Here is a 17,636-nt window from a genome sequence, read left to right as displayed (position 1 = left end):
GACAGATAACTGTTTCTGAGTGAATAATTTCTTCTAAATAATTCTTAAAATTATGCAATGATTTTCAAGACATTCAAGAGGAGTCGAGTTCTTACGAGCAATCTTATCTTGACTCAAAAATTCGAGTCGAGAAGGACTTTTGTCTCGACTCGTCTCGAGTCTACAAAACTTGTTGTTTGTAATCGCATCACGGAAAAAGGCTTATTAGTTTGAATTGAATTTTGAAACATAGTACCTATAGTTCATTCAAGGAACGTTCAGTACCTCATGTAAACAAATACACGTGGTGATTGTTTCATTTTATTGGTTAAAGAGCCTTGCCGCATCCATGCGGCAGAAGAAAATAGTCCATTGTCAAGTAAGCTGTTTTTGAATGTTTTCGTTGCTTATAAGGTTCATTACCAGAAATACAATTTACTTACAGTGAAATAACAGAAACAACACTCTATCTAAGAACTAAATTGAATTAATGCAATAAAAGAGAATACGCATGCGTAGAAACTGGGTTTGGCCCACCTTATGCGCGAATCACAGTTTACAATATGGCTGCGTGCGGGGAATATGCAAAACGCCGACAGGGTACAAGCACGTGCTTCTCGAAAGAAGCGGTGACCGATAGCCAATCATCCGATGACTGGCGGAGTAATACCATTCTACAATGTTTACATCAGGACCAGAAGGTTCGTTGAATGAACTTTAGCTGAACAGTTTTTATCATGGCACATTGATTAATGGGCGTATTTTCAGAAAGTAGGGGAGTTCAAAATTTATGACAAAAATAGAAAATCTTATGGATTTTCATAATTACAATTTCATAGAAGTGTGTATCGTAATGATGGGGATAGAGTTCAAATATTTTCCATGAATACACTTTCCCCTCGGACCGTAGGACTTACATAATATGTTAAATTTTTGCCGGCATTCCTTAAGAGGATGAACAATCATAACTAGACGCTGCGAACACACCTATAATATAACCGTTGTAGTTATGGAATTTTTGGTAATTCTGTCTCACTGTCAGACAGTCTTGGAGTAAACGATTAGGAGCAAACGAAAAAAAGAAAAAAAAGGAAAAAAGAAAGAAAGAAAATGATGCAAGGACTTCTCTTTATTCACTAAAAGTAAAAGTATACTTTAGCGCAGGGTTGCAAATAACCAACCAAACTTTACTCGCCCAACAAAAAAGCTACTAGCCCATATCCCGCAATAGAAATCATTCATTTACCTTTGATATGATATTAAATACTCGCCCGCACCGATGAACCACTAGCCCCGGGCGAGTGGTTATTTGCATCCCTGCTTTAGCGTTATTGGAAAGCACTGTACATTTAGATGTGTGTTCTTCTCTCTTGCAGGGAAACGAATTATTCATATCCCGAACTGGCGTGTATCTCAAATTGGATAAAGGATGAATCAATGCCTCGTTCCAATATCAGTTTTGTGGATGATGACTTTTTCACATTCCTTTATAAGGTTCGTATATTCTAAAAAGTAGAGATTAAGCATTGTGGTAGAAAATATATGAATGGGAATTATGTAGTAGTACTATTTTAGAAAGGAATTCCAATTTAAATCCTCTATCTTTTTTCTCTTGCTGAGATTTACAGAAGTATTTCGCCTGCATTGGATTAGGTTGCAAATCACGAACGATATCCGGCTGCTGCTTTGCGATATTCCCAGATGTAGTTTTGTGAGTAGTATTTCGTAGGAACTGAATTGGCAAAATCGACAAAAGACTTATGAAATAGATATAATGGATTATTTATTGGCCACTTAGAAATGACCTGCATCTTTCGATTAATATGTGGAATTTTAAATTAACCATAAACTGAGCCGTATTTAGTGTCATTCTTACTTGCGATTAGCGTCAAATTAAGGATTTGACTAACGCATGAATTCTTAATATACTCAAGTCCTTAGTGTAACGCTAATCAAATGTAAGTACGACTCTGTATACGGCCAATGTCTAAAGTGAAAAATATGCAGACAAATAACAAAGAAACACAATTAATGTGAATGTCGATTTGTTTCGTTAGAGGGCAAACTACAATCATTAAAAGTTAGTGAAGATTATTATCTCAAAAATAGTATCTCTCTGATTGCTTTCTCTTACTTATAGGCTGGGCAACAATTGAAAGATATGATACGAGTTTGTCTCTGGAGAGCTGAAGTTGTAAATTGTTCTAAAGTATTTTCACCTATTGTCACGGAGGAAGGATTGTGCTATACTTTCAATGGTTTTCCGCCAAAAGCCATGTACGAGGATGAAGTGTAAGTTATATACTGTTGTTACATTGTGAAAATTACGAAATACTAGAACATCAATCGAGAATCGAATCTCTTGTTGTCGGTTCTCGATCTGCCTAGATTCGCAGACTATACTTCGATCGAAATTAGAAATGAATTGACAATTCAAAAACACGTACAAAGTTGTATATTCAGTATGTCACAAAAAGTATTTTGGGAAAACGAAAAAAATATATACTGAAAACACGTGATAATGATGCTATATCTCTTGACCTCCCTGCTCATTCCTTGATGACGGCCTTATTTTTAATCAAGACTACCCGCGATGTGTGTCATGTTAAAATGAGAATAAACATGCTGTTTACTTGGAATAAGCTCCTTGAAATAACAGCAGCAGGGGTCGGGATTTAAACGAGAAAGAGAGGCTATTTTATGTTTTGTTGACTTTCGGATTGATTGTTACCAAGGATTTCTTCGTTTTACCCTCCGCTAGGGGAGGGGATTGTCAGCACACACCTGTAATGTCAGAATCTAAAAGCAGTTTTATCATGTGGAGGTCAATGCCTCCTGCGGTTTGCACACCCTGACCGCGGGACCTCTGAGTCAGCTAAGTTAATCTTTTTTCCTTTTTCTAAAACTTGTATGTCCCCTTCATTCGCATCCACTGAGTGGAAACACTGAGTTGCGCCACTGCTTATGAAAAGACGAGCAACTGACAGCAGGTACCAAGACTTCTTGTTATTTTCTGTTTCCCCACCCCTTTTATTGCCCATGTTATGAATGGTGTTGCCAGGACACATAGAAATACATCGAACACGCAGAAGCGCACATATAGCTATTCATGGTTTGAGATTTCAGTGTCCATTCGGCGACTATCCGGTTCATATAGTTCGTAGAAGCATTTCCACTGTCTCAAGTTATTCCACTTTGAGAAATAGCTGTTAATAGTAAGCAAGCACTTCTTATTTTGCTGCTCAAAAAGAAGAAACGTAGAGGTTAAAATAAACGAATGTCCATGCATCCTATGCTATCAACGAGATTGCAAACTGGCCTGTATCATACTTTGTATCGTGATCTCTGTGCAGACAAAATGAAGTTCTTTAACTACTTCCGTATGTCGAAAATTTTTAGATATTTAGAACTAAATCCTTTTCATTGAGTGAGTTCCCTGGGTTTTGAAGATGCTGACATGAAGGGGAATAATTTAGATTCCCCGGATGACAGTTGGCCTGAACTAGCTTGAATAAGGTTCCTGAGAATTCACAGGACGGCTCTCTTTCTGCTAAGAGATTTGCCTTAGAGGAGGATTTGCATGAGAGCAATCCTGTCATTAGGACTATATACATATGCATATTATTTCCATACTTTTTTTTTTTGAGGTGTTGCAGCTCCAAAGTCAACATAAACTTTGTAATTAATTTCTCAATTTATATTCTTTTGTTAGACGCAGGTAAATACTCTTCCACTTACCTATATTTTTGTTTATATATTTTTATTACTTACTCCGGTGCTTGTGGTCCCTAGTTTGATCCCAGCTCGCACCGTGTGGACTTTGTGGTGGACAAACACCGTGCTCGTGGGTTTTCTCGGGGTTTCCCGTTTCCTCCCACTTTCTTCATTCCATCATTGTATTCATTTCTCATCATCACCGTCTCCTTTAGCCTAACCGTCATATCCGTGGGACGTAAAACTTAAAAATTTCATTTCATTTTTTCATTTTTATTACTTCGAGTTCAACTTCATTTCAACACGTACGCTACTAGGCTACATGGGACGTAGATCTACAAACCACAGTACCTGCCACCGGAAATCGAACCCGACTCCTGCAAGGGTGCAAGTTCTAAGCATTTAGCCACAAGGGGAGCAGTATAAGCGACGTTTCAAAAATAGTTTCAAATTTTGCTGTAACTAATGTAAAAATTCTATTGGATTTTCGACATTCTGAAGTACAATTTCCTCTAGGGGGGCGTTCGCCCCACCTTGCCCCTCCTGATGGGCGCCCCGATACTTGCAATCCGATTATTTTATTTCCTTTAATGAAATTCTTAGTGTTGGAATATTCAAATTATTATGGGCGAAAATTCAAAACGAATTTATTTTATTATTGCGCCAACGCATATCGTAAAACTCATCATTCTCTGTAACTATTTCAAACAACAAGAAAAGATCGTGAATTTATAGTAATTAAAGTCTTTCTTCACAACATATGTAAAATGAAAATTCATTAAAATTTTACTAAAACGAAATAAAGGTAGGCATAAAATAAGTTTTTCATTATTATTTTCTATTGTGTTACAAATTTCCCCCATCGGGGAGGGGTAGTAAACCCGCGACTAGGGCAGGCATGGAAAGATCAAGTGTGCATGTTTCGTCTGATCAGCACCTTTTCTTCTTTTCTTTCTTCCTTTTTTTTTTAACAACATATACATACATTGGCATCGAGATACACTGGCAACCTTGTGCGGTGACCGCCACTTCAGTGCCCCCGTACGAAGGCTACAATTTAAAGCAATGCTTTTCCTCGAGTGGAAGACACTGAGAGTTGCTCGAGACAGTTGCGCGAGAGCGGTCGGTGGCGGCAACCGTTTTAGTGGAAGCAACTGCAGTGGAAGCAAACGAAGGCAGTAATTTAAAGCAATGCTTCACAAGCAGTTGCTCCACCGAGTTGCGCCACTGCAGTGGATAAATATGAAGAGGGACGTAGATATTAAAGCGTGCCGCAAAATGTCCTGGTGTTTGTAGTTCTGCAATTATTGTGTTTTTCAGATGTAAAGCATCACGGGCAGTAGCCAATGCTGTGCGATATTCCGCGCGGTGTTGCCGGATTTCGGACTCCCCTTTCCCTTCTCGCTCTTCCTCTAGTTGAGATTATTACACATACATTGGCAACATTATTCACAATGTAAATATACTATTCCAGCAAACTCAAAGATTTTGGCTGTGTATCCTAGAAGTATATATAGCAACTGAATAACCTACCTATTAACTTATTCCAGTGGAACTGCTAAACGTTCGTCTTCAACACTACTTTCACTATCGTCTATGTCAATTAATATTTCGCCATTGTCTGAATCTGACTCTTGTAAATTTTTTAGTATGAGTTCCAAAAATTGTAAACACAAAAAATAATTCTTCGAGCTTCACTTCGTAGCACTTAAAAAAAAAAAATCCGCACTTGTACTCGGTTTCCTTAAAGACATTGTCAACTATAATTTTGGAGAACAAATGAACTACCACGAAAGAAAGCAACCTAGACACTGATGAATTCTGTTTATGCTAGAAGAAGAGAAGTTGCGTTCCTACACACACAATCAGCTCCTTTGCTTCCATGTAATAACATACTCTTATACTTGATGTAGGTCTCACAACAACAATCCATCTGATTCGTAAGCAACACGATATGGTCGAGTTTGTTTTGTGTTACAATAATTTATGACACCACTCAGACGCCTGGTGCTTTTGCATCCCTGCTAGAGGAGTAAAGAAGGAGTACGTAATTGGCCACACATACGTAAGGTATTGAAACGAAGAAAAAAAATCATACTGCGTTTCTTCTGTCGAATAAGGAAGAATCTTGCATGAAGGCAATTTCAAAACAATATTACGAATGTCCCATACCTTCTGTTCTTCCACATGAGCTCCCGCCGGGAATCGAATATATATATAGGCTTGTTATTTAATTCGATCGCTTACTATTCTCAAGGGTGTAGAAACGGGGGAAAAGCGGGCCTTGACTTTCCAAACTATTTCCAGCCCCGAAATGAGGTTCATCTAGTATGTTTAGTAAACTTATTTAATAATTAATGCAAATTAGGAACGTTTATAATAAAATAAGATTTTTAAAAAAAGAAAAAAAGAAAACATCATCAATACAGTTTCTGCATCTAATTACAAGGACGCTGATTTCTCTGTAAATGGGGGGGGGGGGTGCATTCAGATGCAGAAAGCATATATGATGATTTTAAGACAAATTGCATTCAAATTATGCCTAATATTGCACATTTACAAATAAAATGAGGGGCCCTGGCTCCCTCAGTCCCCCCAGGATCTCTCACTACTATATTATTGCATAATAATATCTGAGTTGATATTTTTCCGAGTTTTTTCCTTTTAGTATTTTAACCTACATAAACACAAAGTCGGATAAACAGACTGCTAGAAACAGCATTTGCTTTCTTATGAATAGCTTATTGATTTATCTCTTACAATCCGCTTTTCAACTTCAGTACTGTTAAGATCCGTCTTTTGTTAAGGTAGCATCGAGAAAATATAATATGTGTATAGTATACATGGTGAGTTAAAATGCTTTCATATTCTGAAAGAGGTCATTTGTTCTGTTTTTAATGTGTGAAAAGCTTTCCTCCCCCTGAAAGTAATGTTCCCCTAGAACAACCTGTTGGTTACACCCCTGATTATCCTTTAATAAAAGTTGAGTTCCATTTCCAAATCGAAGAAAAATCCACTGGAAATTAGACGGGACTCAACGCTCGTTTTACTAATTGTTTTATATGGAAACCTTTCAAAGCGTGTATCATGACAACCAGTTATCATAAAAAGATGTAGTTTACACGTATGTGTTCGTAATTCTTTTCTCTACTTCGTAAAGTGAGCAGTTAATGTGCTAATACAATATTTCTAATAAGCGCCTCTGCTATTGTCAAGATTCGCAGTAGCGCGAGAAGTCAGCGTGCAGAACTGCTTGTCGCGAATTGTCAACACCGCTCAAAGCCAATTGGACGCCGCGTAAAGCCAACTCAAGGCCATGCCGCTTCTCATCTGAAATCTGCTGTAGTTTGTTTTTAATGTAGTTTTCACAAGAGGCCACGCAACGTTGAACCCTAGGTGGGTTGTAAATGTTAACGACGCATTTCGTGGTTCAATTCTGATACCTTTAGATGGTACGAAATTATTGCTAAACTGTGGGTAAACTAAGTGGCGCAGCAAAGCGTAGAAAGAAGAAAGAAAGAGAACAAGAGGTGAAGAGAAAAGATATGAAGATTGATTTTTTTACAACTGTTCCAGAAAAAAAGGAGTGATTTTTCATTAGCTTTTTGTAAGTAAAGAATTATACAGAGGAGCGCGTGACTATGTTAGAAAAAAAGGTAAATACTTGATGTCGATGATGATGCACTATTCTGGCCGAAGAAAGGCATCAAATTAGAAAAATGTTCCCCCTAAACTTTGGTTAAATGCAACTACAGGGTGTTCAGAAAGTAACTATCCAGTTCATAACTTGCCGTATTTTATTTTCCATAAACCACTTTAAACAACTAAAATTAACTCGAAGCTAAACTTTAATGTCATGGAAGTTATAAGAGATGCTGGAAGTGATCCCCTTGCACTTGAAGTCACAGTTGCACACATTTCTGTATGCTCTTGAAGACGTTGTGCAGAACATCGGGAGTGATGTTCCGAATATGACGTGTCAGTGCAGCTTGGAGTTCTTGTATGGTGTGAGAATTGCCTTCCTAGGCCTATCCTTTCAACGTACCCCATAGAAAGTAATCCGGTGGAGTCAAGTCGGGTGAACGTGGAGGCCAGGGTCCTCGAGAGATGATGCGGTCACCGAAGATGTTTTGTAAAACCCTTATCGCCTTGTGGGCGGTATGTGCAGTCGCCCCATCCTGTTGGGACCAGGCATTCTCAATTTGGTCCTCATTCAATTTACCTAGGAAGGGCTCCAGAATGCAGGTCAGTACCATTCTGCATTTATGGTGTCCTGAAAGAAGATGAGCCCAATGATGCGTTTATGAGTCACGGCGCATCAAACACTAACGTTTTGATCATACACTGGGGACACATGAAATTCACTGGGGATTCTCCGTACTCCACACACGACTATTCTGGCTATTCATGTAACCGGGGAGGTAAAACCATGCCTCATCCGTGAAAGACGTTTTGTCAAGACTCCCCTCACCATTGTCCTGCAGGAAAGAGAGGAACTATTAATAGTTGCAAAAGTTTGCACGCGCATCGGTGTCTTTCAGTTCATCACTACTGAAATTTTGCACGGATACATGAACAGTGACTCCCGGAGAATCTTGTAAGCGGAACCGACGGACACATGGGGCTGCTGAGCTAGCCGTATAACCGATTTCTTTGGACAGTGCAGCATCACGTCTTGCATCTCCGCCACTTTCTCTGCGGATGTGGCTGTGGATGGCCTACCTGATTTTGGAGCATTATGAACGCTTCCGGTCTTTCGAAACTTGGTGATGAGGTTCCGTACTGCATTGCGGTTAGGTATCTTCACCCCTGGGAACTTTGCTGCAAATGCAGCTTCTACTGCTGAGGTAAACTTGTCTCCATTGCGGAACATATGCTTCACAAGAAACACTCTTTGTTCGATCGTCAGCATGATGATCTGGATCAAAAAAGACCTTGGTCTTCAATCAAACCGGACATCTGAACAAATACAAATACTTGGTCAAAAATGGTTCAAATATGTTAAACAATGGAAAATGCATTACTAATTGACAATCATATCAGTCATCACTTAGCACACCACAACATGGCACTGCATAGTTACTTTCTGAATTCCCGGTAGTTTCGGAGTTTCGGAGGTGTCGAAAGAGTGGAACAATGAATTTCAGAAACAAATATTTTCATGGGACTCTTCAAAGGGACTGTCAAATCGACAGTGAATTGATTGTCGGTTTGTCAGTCCCTTTGGGAAATCCCTTGCCCATGCATTGCACAGCTTTGAAACACGCATTTACAAGTAGGCCAGCTGCAGTCTCTACACTGGATAGTTTTCCAAGTGTAATTTTACAAACAATATGCAACTTAAAAACTATAAATGCTATAAAATATGTACCTCAGAAAGGTACTGCTAAATGATATGCTTGTATGTCAAAAATAAAAAGGTGATTATATGACCAACATTTTACTTTTTCTGAGGGGGCCCCCTGGCCAATGTCTGCCCCGGGGCCCCGCCTGGCCTTGTTACACCACTGGTTCAGAAGTATATTCAATTGAAGTGGAAGGAATTCATCTGTACGTGAAGTGATTTTGTTGTCGTTTTGTTATGCCTGAAGTGGCAACAGCGTAACACCTGCTCCTCCAAATGTGAATCCATTTCTTATTCAGATCTAAATACATAAATTTGCAAGAGATAAATCAAACCCAAGGCCTCAGGCACCAAAGACACATGGACTAACCCTGCGGAGGGGACACCTGCGGTGCCCCTCCCCCAATAAATTTTCTAACACAATTCAATGAATTGTATTGTTATGAACAATAGTGTGATAAGTGAAAATTTCCTCAGCTGCAACTACTTGTCTCTCTTCGTTCTCTGCGATTAATTGTACGGAATTAAGATATCTGCAATGCAACTACAAAAGAATCGCCTTAAAAACTCAAGATGACGTCTTATAAAAATGCTTTTCGGGAAAACAGCATGCAAATAATCACGTTTTATTTGAATCAATGATATTATATACTTTCAATATTCTTCGCGCGTTTACAATATTTATTTTCATAACAGTATTTGCCTAAAATTACGTTTGTCAGTTTAATCTGATGAAAACTTAGCAGATTTTTCCCTTGTGTCGTATGTGATTGTCATGGCCGGATTTACACATTTATAAGCCCTAAACCAAAGCACAATCCTGCGCCTCATGCCCCTCAATAAGAGTATTTTTTAATTTCTGTTAACTCATCTAATGTAGATCTATTGCTGCAGAGTAAGTCTCTCATCTTCCCTGTGTTGCAAATGTAGAAGCACTCGAAGCCATCTTATGTTTACTTGTTTTTCGGTGTTGAAGAAGAGTGTCCAAATTTTAACCATGTATGATGGAAAAAGTAGCATGCCAAATTTTGCAGTCAACTTCATAGTTTAACTTCGGCTTTTAGAAAAGGGTACTTCTCCTTCAAATTGGAAGAAAACATGCATTTCGGTTTAGTCATTTACGTTGATACAAAACTGGAACACTTCACTAGTAATGTATTATCAACAACAGCTCAGCTCGTGCACTTTATCAAAGATTGCAGATCCCCTTGACTGCCGCTGGACAACGCAATTCTGTAATGCGAGTCTATTGGCTTGTTTACTGTGAAATTGGAGAGAGTGGTGTGATAACTTGCTTCAACCTGTCTTTTCACCTTTCGATAAGCAGATATTGAGAGCAGAAATGGAACGGGATTAAAATACGGGACATTTGCCTGTCCCGACTAAGTTTACGGGGACGCGGGACATTCGAGTCCAAAATCGGGACTGTTCCTTTTTTTACTGGACGTATGGCAGGCTTAATATCTCTTTACAGTGCATTAAGTAGAAAATTTATTAAATATGGAAGAAACTGGTTGCATAAAATATTAATAAGTAGATCAAGATATTTAGAATATTTAATGTATAGTAAATATTATACTTTATACACGATTAATGTAAAACAATGATCGAAATTAACAATAATGCATAATTTGGAAAAAAAATAAAGCATAATTAAAAAAATTAAGCATAATGTGGGTTACTCTAGTAATAAATATTGCGTAGTAAAACAATAATGAATTTCGATAAAGACAGCAAAGAGACTCACATGAAAGCTAATTATCCTTTTATCCTAAGCAACCAATTCTTTGCTGCCATATAGGCTGCATAGAAGGAGATGATTTTAAACGATATAGTACGTTTAAGTTGCTATTACTCGTGAACGTCTAAACGGATTGACTCCATTAATGAACTCGGCCGAGATAGTCACTCTATACATCTATTAAAAAAAACAGAATTCAAAAATTCATTTTCGTTTAAGTTATCGTGTGGAATAACGGACGGACGGATTTATTAACACTACAATCTTATAAATCTCACTGCGTCATCCTAATAACTGTTTCATACAGATTAATACACATTTAGTATTAATTTAGCATTTAGTATTTAGTATTAATTGCCCAACGCTTGGTCGAATTCCGCATAAATACGAGATGACGTTAGCACCTTACAATAAAACCCTTTATCTCCTAGATTCCTCAAGGTATTCAATTTACAAAGTCTGGGTGAACCTACAGTCACATTGGTGCAAGGAAAAGACTAGAAATAAACCTGTACCAATCTACCTTCCTGATCTAGTGGCTAGTGCGTGCGCCTTAATTGCCATAGTTCTGGGATCAATTCCTAGTGAGAAAGCCTCTGAAATATGAACACATTACGGTGGTGAATATTCCACCTTAAGATAAGTGTAAAGGTTCAACTATCGGCAACATATGGCACCATGTACCCTCTACCTTTTCAACTATTTCAAAATAATTCAATCAATTTCAAGAAATGAATATTCAAACTTTGTCCAAAGGCTAATTGAATCAATAATTAGAGAATAATCTGTGCACACCTTGATGATTTTGTTTCATCTATTGTTGAGGGTACTAAATTTTACCCTTCGAACGCATACTTCTACTAATGAAACTCTTTCAACAGTAAAAGGAACGTACTATCACAAAAGTGCTCGAATTGTTCTATACTTATTGATTCAACTTGTTTTCAAAGTTTGAATATTCATTCCTTGAAAAAATGAAATCTTTAAGTTTTACGTCCCACGGTTATGCCGGTGAGGCTAAAGGAGACGGTGTTTATAAGAAATGAATGAAATGGTGGAGTGAAGAAAGTGAGACGAAACGGGAAACGAAACGAGCACGGTGTTTGTCCACCACAATGTCCACACGGCGCGAGCTGGGATCGAACCAGGGACTCCATGCACCGGAGGTGAATTTATCCCTTGAATTTGAATTATTGTGAATATTGTTGCTCTCTTCAAAATATATTGGAAAATTAAGTAAAACTTACTGCCATCTATTGGTGATTGGAGTTCCTTTAAAATAACCTTAAACTGTTCACGAGAGGGTCAAGATCGCTCAGTAGTAGAACGCTTACCTTCGGGGTTCCGGTTCGATCCTCGTCCAGGTAAGTTTATGGTAGACAACATCGTCTCCAGGGGTTTTTCCGGGTACTCCAGTTTCATCCAACTTTTTCATTCCAGCAATTCTTCGGTCATCATTCACTTGCCTCAATCATGGTCTCCCTTAGCCTAAAAGGCTATAAACTTGGGACGTTACACTGAAAGATTTCATTTCATTTTTTTATTTAAACTGTCCACGTCACATATAACTTTGGTACTGGAATGGAACATTAAACTTGAACAAGCTAAAGACCCCGATCAATTAGGATTGTAACCCAGGATTTCTGATTAAGAGACACACCTTTCACTGGCTATGCCATTGCCGCTACATCTGCACACGCGTGCATCTGTAATTTTCTCCACTGTTTATTACCATTTTATCTAGTGCAAATTTTGAGCTCAAAAGAGATTCAAAACCTTAAAGTACCCTCTTGTATGCATGCTTGGCCATCCTAATATGTTTGCTCAGGGTAACTAGACGTAGAATAAATTTGATTATAAGTTATTAATTTTGTTTGAATGCTTTCCGTTTTCTCGTGTGTTTTATGTAGTTACACAGTTGTTGGTCACAGAGACAACTGGGACGAATGGATGGGATGGTCGCCTGATGATGGGTATCCTGAACATTGTGGTTTCAACACGATGCCCCGGCGAGCACTTGCTGGAGGTCTTGATTCCGGATTGCTTGTGGCCTTAGATATTCAAAGCCATGAAATGGATGCAGAGTGCTCAAGAGTCAATCATGGATTTAAGGTAAGGAGTGGGTTCTTTAGTATTCATTTTAGATTGTAAGATTTTTTAAGGCGTGAAATTTCAAACATTATGGATTGTATTGTTCTTTACGCAAAAATAAATAATGCTGCAATTATAATGCGTGACTCATTGATAGATAAGTTAGGTAGAAGTTCTTTGTAACCTGTTTTTAGCATAAACTTATCCAAAACTAAGGCTGTTGGTGATATAAGGAATCAGTTTGTCTCTTTGACACAGCAGCCTGAAACGTTGCATTGGCAGCAGTTGCACTGGAGCACCTTCCTACTCGGATCTCCGTAGTTATTTCGTACAACGGATGTGTTCTTTCTCTTTCAAGCTGATTGGTTCAGGACAACGAAAATAAACGCCACTTAGCATAATCTATTTTGAGCAATTGGCAGATGTTGTCACCAGGGGCGCACCCACGGGGAGTCCATCGGGTCCATATCTCACCCAAAAAACTTCGTAGCTCAACATACATTTTTTTGCACTTTCTCAATAAAACTATACTTGTTTAACAGGGAAATGATTGATGTAGCATGAAAATTTGATCTTACGCTTTATCAGTACTCTTTCTCTTATAAAAACAATCTAGTTTTATTATCAACGAACATAAAAACTTAATTACTAAATTTCTGTCTGTCTGTCTCTCTCTTTCTCTCTCTCTCTCTCTCTCTCTCTCTCTCTCTGTGTGTGTGTGTGCGTGTGTGTGTGTGTGTGTCTGTCTGTCTCTTATTTGCGAATGATTCAATTTTGAGTCCTCCATTCGATAGAGCACCAAAAACTATTTGGAAGAAGAAATTGAATTTTTCGCGTCACTCTTACGTTCCCCGAGAAACTGACCAAAAAAAGTTCCGATTTCGGAAGATTTAAGGACCCATATCTCGGGAACAGTAAGTCATAGAGAGGATATTGCTGTTGATAATTTAACAATGAGCCCTCCATTGTTATCTATATTGTATTATCTATTGAATTTAATCAAATAAATTTAATATACAATTCCATATAAATTTCGAAAAAAATATATTTTTTTTAAAGTTCGTTCTTGCAATCCTCTTCTAGCATTCTCAACATTTTTAAAAAATATAAGTGGAAGAATTTTACAAATACTTATTTTTTCTGGAGCAGAATAATATCCATTCATACTATATAGACATAGCGGCTTGTAATTTTGTACCTTCCCCTCAAAGCTTGGACTCCTCCCAACAAAAATTTCTGGGTGCGCGCCTGGTCTTCAGGTACTACTTGCAAAGACGAAGTGATTTTTACATGCTTGCGTATCAGATATTCTCACTTCTTATACCTATTTAGTGCGTAGCGTTAAACATCCGTTTTGTGAAAACTGTATTCTTTCATTAAGAATTCGGCATATTCTTGTAGAATGTCCAGAATACTTACACCTCAGAGAGAGTTTGGGACTACCTAAAGATTTTATTCAGATTTTGGAGGATAGTGCGGTCTTTAGTGATTTAATTCTCAGATTTATTCGTGCAATTGAGATAGTGAACGTGCTATGGGAAATTTTCTTTTAGATATTTCCTTTAGTGAGTTTCTGTTATTGATGTATTTGAGCCACTTTCTTGTTATATATTTTGTAATTTATTCCTTTATTCTTTTCATGACCTTTGTTTTAATTTTTGTTTTTGTTTGGATTGTTCTTCTAATTTGTAGAACTTATATTTCATTTTTTGGCGATGTTTACCCATCCAAGAGAGCAAGCTAAGACCACAAATTTTCAGCGCTACAAATTTACAATCCACAAAACTTCTCCAAGATGTTGTGTTTTGACCTTTATTGAATGCAGGGTTTTGGACTGTGTAAGTTATAACCGTTTGTGCATTTCGAGGGTTTAACCATGTGCGTGTCCATTTTCATCTGGGTGCTATCACCGATTCTCTTAGTGTTTTGATATTCCTTGAGTGTGCGGGTTATGGCTGCGGGGAGTGTGACCTAGACCGTTATGACCTATTCCTGTTATGATGTTTTACTGTTATTGTTCAATTTGAAAGAAAATAAATGATTACAAAATGTATACATCGAGATAATTTTTATGCTTTTCCTTGTAAGAAACTTTTTAATTGAATAATTCCCTCTACATTTGCTTGCGTATATTTTGGAACTAACAGTTTACTTATGGCAATATCGTAACTTTGATTACAGATTATGTTACACAATCCAGTTGAGTTTCCATTGGTGACAGAACAAGGATTTCGAATGCCTTTGGATATGCAGTTATCGCTGATAGTAAATCCTCAGTTGATGACAACATCAGAGGCCCTGAGAAAAGTGGCGCCATCAATAAGATTATGCTTCTACACTTGGGAGCGATCACTACGTTACTTCCGCTATTACACACAAGGAAACTGTGAAATTGAATGCATCACCAACTATACTCTTCACAAGTGCCAATGTGTTGTCTTCTATATGCCAAGTATGTATATACCATTTTGTTACTATATTTTGTACTACTTTGCAGAAAGCTCCTACTAAGCCTATAGTCGCATATTGATCTGAGGATAGCCAACCAAACTAAGAAAGGAGAAACGCCGAGATAGAGGCTTAAATTCATTAGTCCTGTGTCGCAATCACAATATAAGACAATCCTTTATCTAGCATGCGCTTGGGTGAACGAGACTTTGTTCAGATTCCTGACTATACTGCGTCTCGGTTTTCGTGTCCTCATTTCCGATCAATATGCAACTAGGCTAAATCTTAAGTTGTTGCTTGTTGACCAGAGGAAGGCCAGAAGAGCCGAGGCATAGGGAGGCAGGAGAGGATGAAAAGGGTGAAGCCTGAGTGCATTGAGTATGTGACTCAGTCACAACGTTGAAGAGCCTTTTATGGATATGAAGTGCGAGGCTTTCTTGGAATGCTACAAAATTGAACTTCGGTTTGGCTGCCCTATCCTCTAGTTAAAGTACGCCTAGTCTTTAACTTTTCCTACACAGTATTGATCATTGATTCAGTAATAATCAAGACATAAACCCATTTTTAAGGAAGTAAAATTAGAGTTTAACTTCTCTTTTCACCACCAAGACTATATGAAACGGAGAATTGAGGAAATATGTTGGTTATTCCTTAGAGTAAGGCCCTCAACGCACGGACTACGGGCTACATATGGCTCTTAAAGATCTTTGTCGTAGCTTTTACCCTTTCAAAACACAAGTAGAAGAAACTAACTAACTATTTGACCTATGGAACCCCGAGGTTCAAATATCGCATTCCCCAAAGCTCTCCGGTGACTTTTGTTCTTAGCCAACTTGTTTCAATTTCTATGTTGTATTACTATTTCTGCAAGTTCCATCTTATTATTGTCCTCCTATCTGTGCCTGTCTTCCTAATGGTCTTTCTCCACTTGGTTTTCCACTTAAAATTTTCAAAACGTTTCTACCTTCTTCCATTCTGGCTAAATAACCTACCTATCTAAGCCTCCAAGATTTAATGACCCTAACAACATTAGATAAACGGTATAAATTATGCAGTTATGAAATTTCCGGCATTTCCTATTCCCGTCTCTCTTGGTGCCAAATATTCGGCTCAGGATTTTATTCTCAAATAATTTCAGCCTCCGCTCTTCCCTCAAAGTAAGTGATCATGTCGATATTTAATTTCTGCGTGAATATGGACTTAATCTGTTAATTTTATCCCTAAATTTTGAAAGTATCCACTTTGTCGAAAGTATTATTTGATATTTGAACATATCCATAATTTGGAGTATTACCTTCATGGCGAACTTCCATGTATTACCTTTCTCAACATTTATTTCTAAACCCATGTCCCTGCAAGCGTTTAATAAATCCTCTGCATTTCTTTCTATTGTCCTCATATCATCTTCTATCACATTGACATTATCAGCATAAGCCATGATCTGGTGAGTGCCATTAAACTCAAGGCCCTGATTGCTATCTTTGATTTTCCTTATAGCATACGTCAGAACAACGTTGAATAAAATATCGACAACGCATCTGCTTGTTTCAGGCCATTCTCGACGTGAACAAGCATTTTTCTACTCGAACTTTACTTTGAGATTCATTTAAACAGTTCCTAATTAATCTAACTAGTTTTTCGGTATTCCAAATTCGGTAAGAATATAAATGTTTTCCTCCTAACCAAGTCGTAGACTTTTCTGAAATCAATGAATAATTGAACTTGGTTATTGTATTCCCATTTCTATTTGAAGTATTTGACGAATAGTAAGTATCTAGCTGATAGTTGATCGATTTTGCTTAAATTCACAATAGATGCGTGTGGAGTCAGTCTTGCTAATAGAATGTTTTAGAGAATTTTATAGGATGCTGAAAATGAGAGGTCTCGATAATTATTACAATCAGGCTGTCGTATTTCTTGTGAATTGGAACAATGATTCTTTTCACTCTTGTGGCAATTCCTCCTTGTTCTAGATAAGGAGAATGAATGTATGTATCGATCCATAAAATTTCCCTCTCAAGCTGAAATTAACCAACTAGAAATTTCGTCTACATCCGGAGTTTTTCTTTTAATTTCTCTTTGGTTAGACTCTGGATTATGCGTTTCTGTTGTATGTATTTCATTCTCTCCACTTACATTATTTTCTGGCTGCTTGTTGAGTAAATTGTGCAAGAAATCTTTCCAGCTATTCATATCCGCGAGGTTGATATTCTTTATTAAATTCGTTGATGCCTTTATACATGTTCCGAACATTTTTACTTTTATTATTGTCTTTAAATTTAATAATTTTAGCTTTCAAAAATCACGTTTCTTTGTTCT

The 17,636-nt window shown here is 37.7% G+C and overlaps 1 protein-coding gene across 5 annotated transcripts in view; it reads left to right on the top strand.

Moving 5' to 3' along the window:
• The window catches only part of LOC145662462 (pickpocket protein 28-like), a 66,412-nt gene that overhangs the window by 32,012 nt on the left and 16,764 nt on the right, over positions 1–17,636 (top strand). For 4 of the 5 annotated variants that reach the window (XM_081728098.1, XM_081728070.1, XM_081728090.1 and 1 more), the window contains 4 exons: positions 1,356–1,473; positions 2,120–2,271; positions 12,689–12,890; positions 15,051–15,321. In XM_081728098.1, coding sequence (XP_081584224.1) covers positions 1,356–1,473; positions 2,120–2,271; positions 12,689–12,890; positions 15,051–15,321 — 743 coding nt within the window. The remainder of the gene's footprint in view (positions 1–1,355; positions 1,474–2,119; positions 2,272–12,688; positions 12,891–15,050; positions 15,322–17,636) is intronic. The other variant, XM_081728081.1, reaches the window with a different exon arrangement.

Source organism: Thermobia domestica, chromosome 1 (genome assembly GCF_964235325.1).
Source record: "Thermobia domestica chromosome 1, izTheDome1.hap1.1, whole genome shotgun sequence".
Classification (NCBI taxonomy): Eukaryota; Metazoa; Arthropoda; class Insecta; order Zygentoma; family Lepismatidae; genus Thermobia; species Thermobia domestica.
The sequence above is the reverse complement of the archived record's forward strand: the minus strand, read 5'-3'. Positions and strand labels throughout refer to the sequence as shown.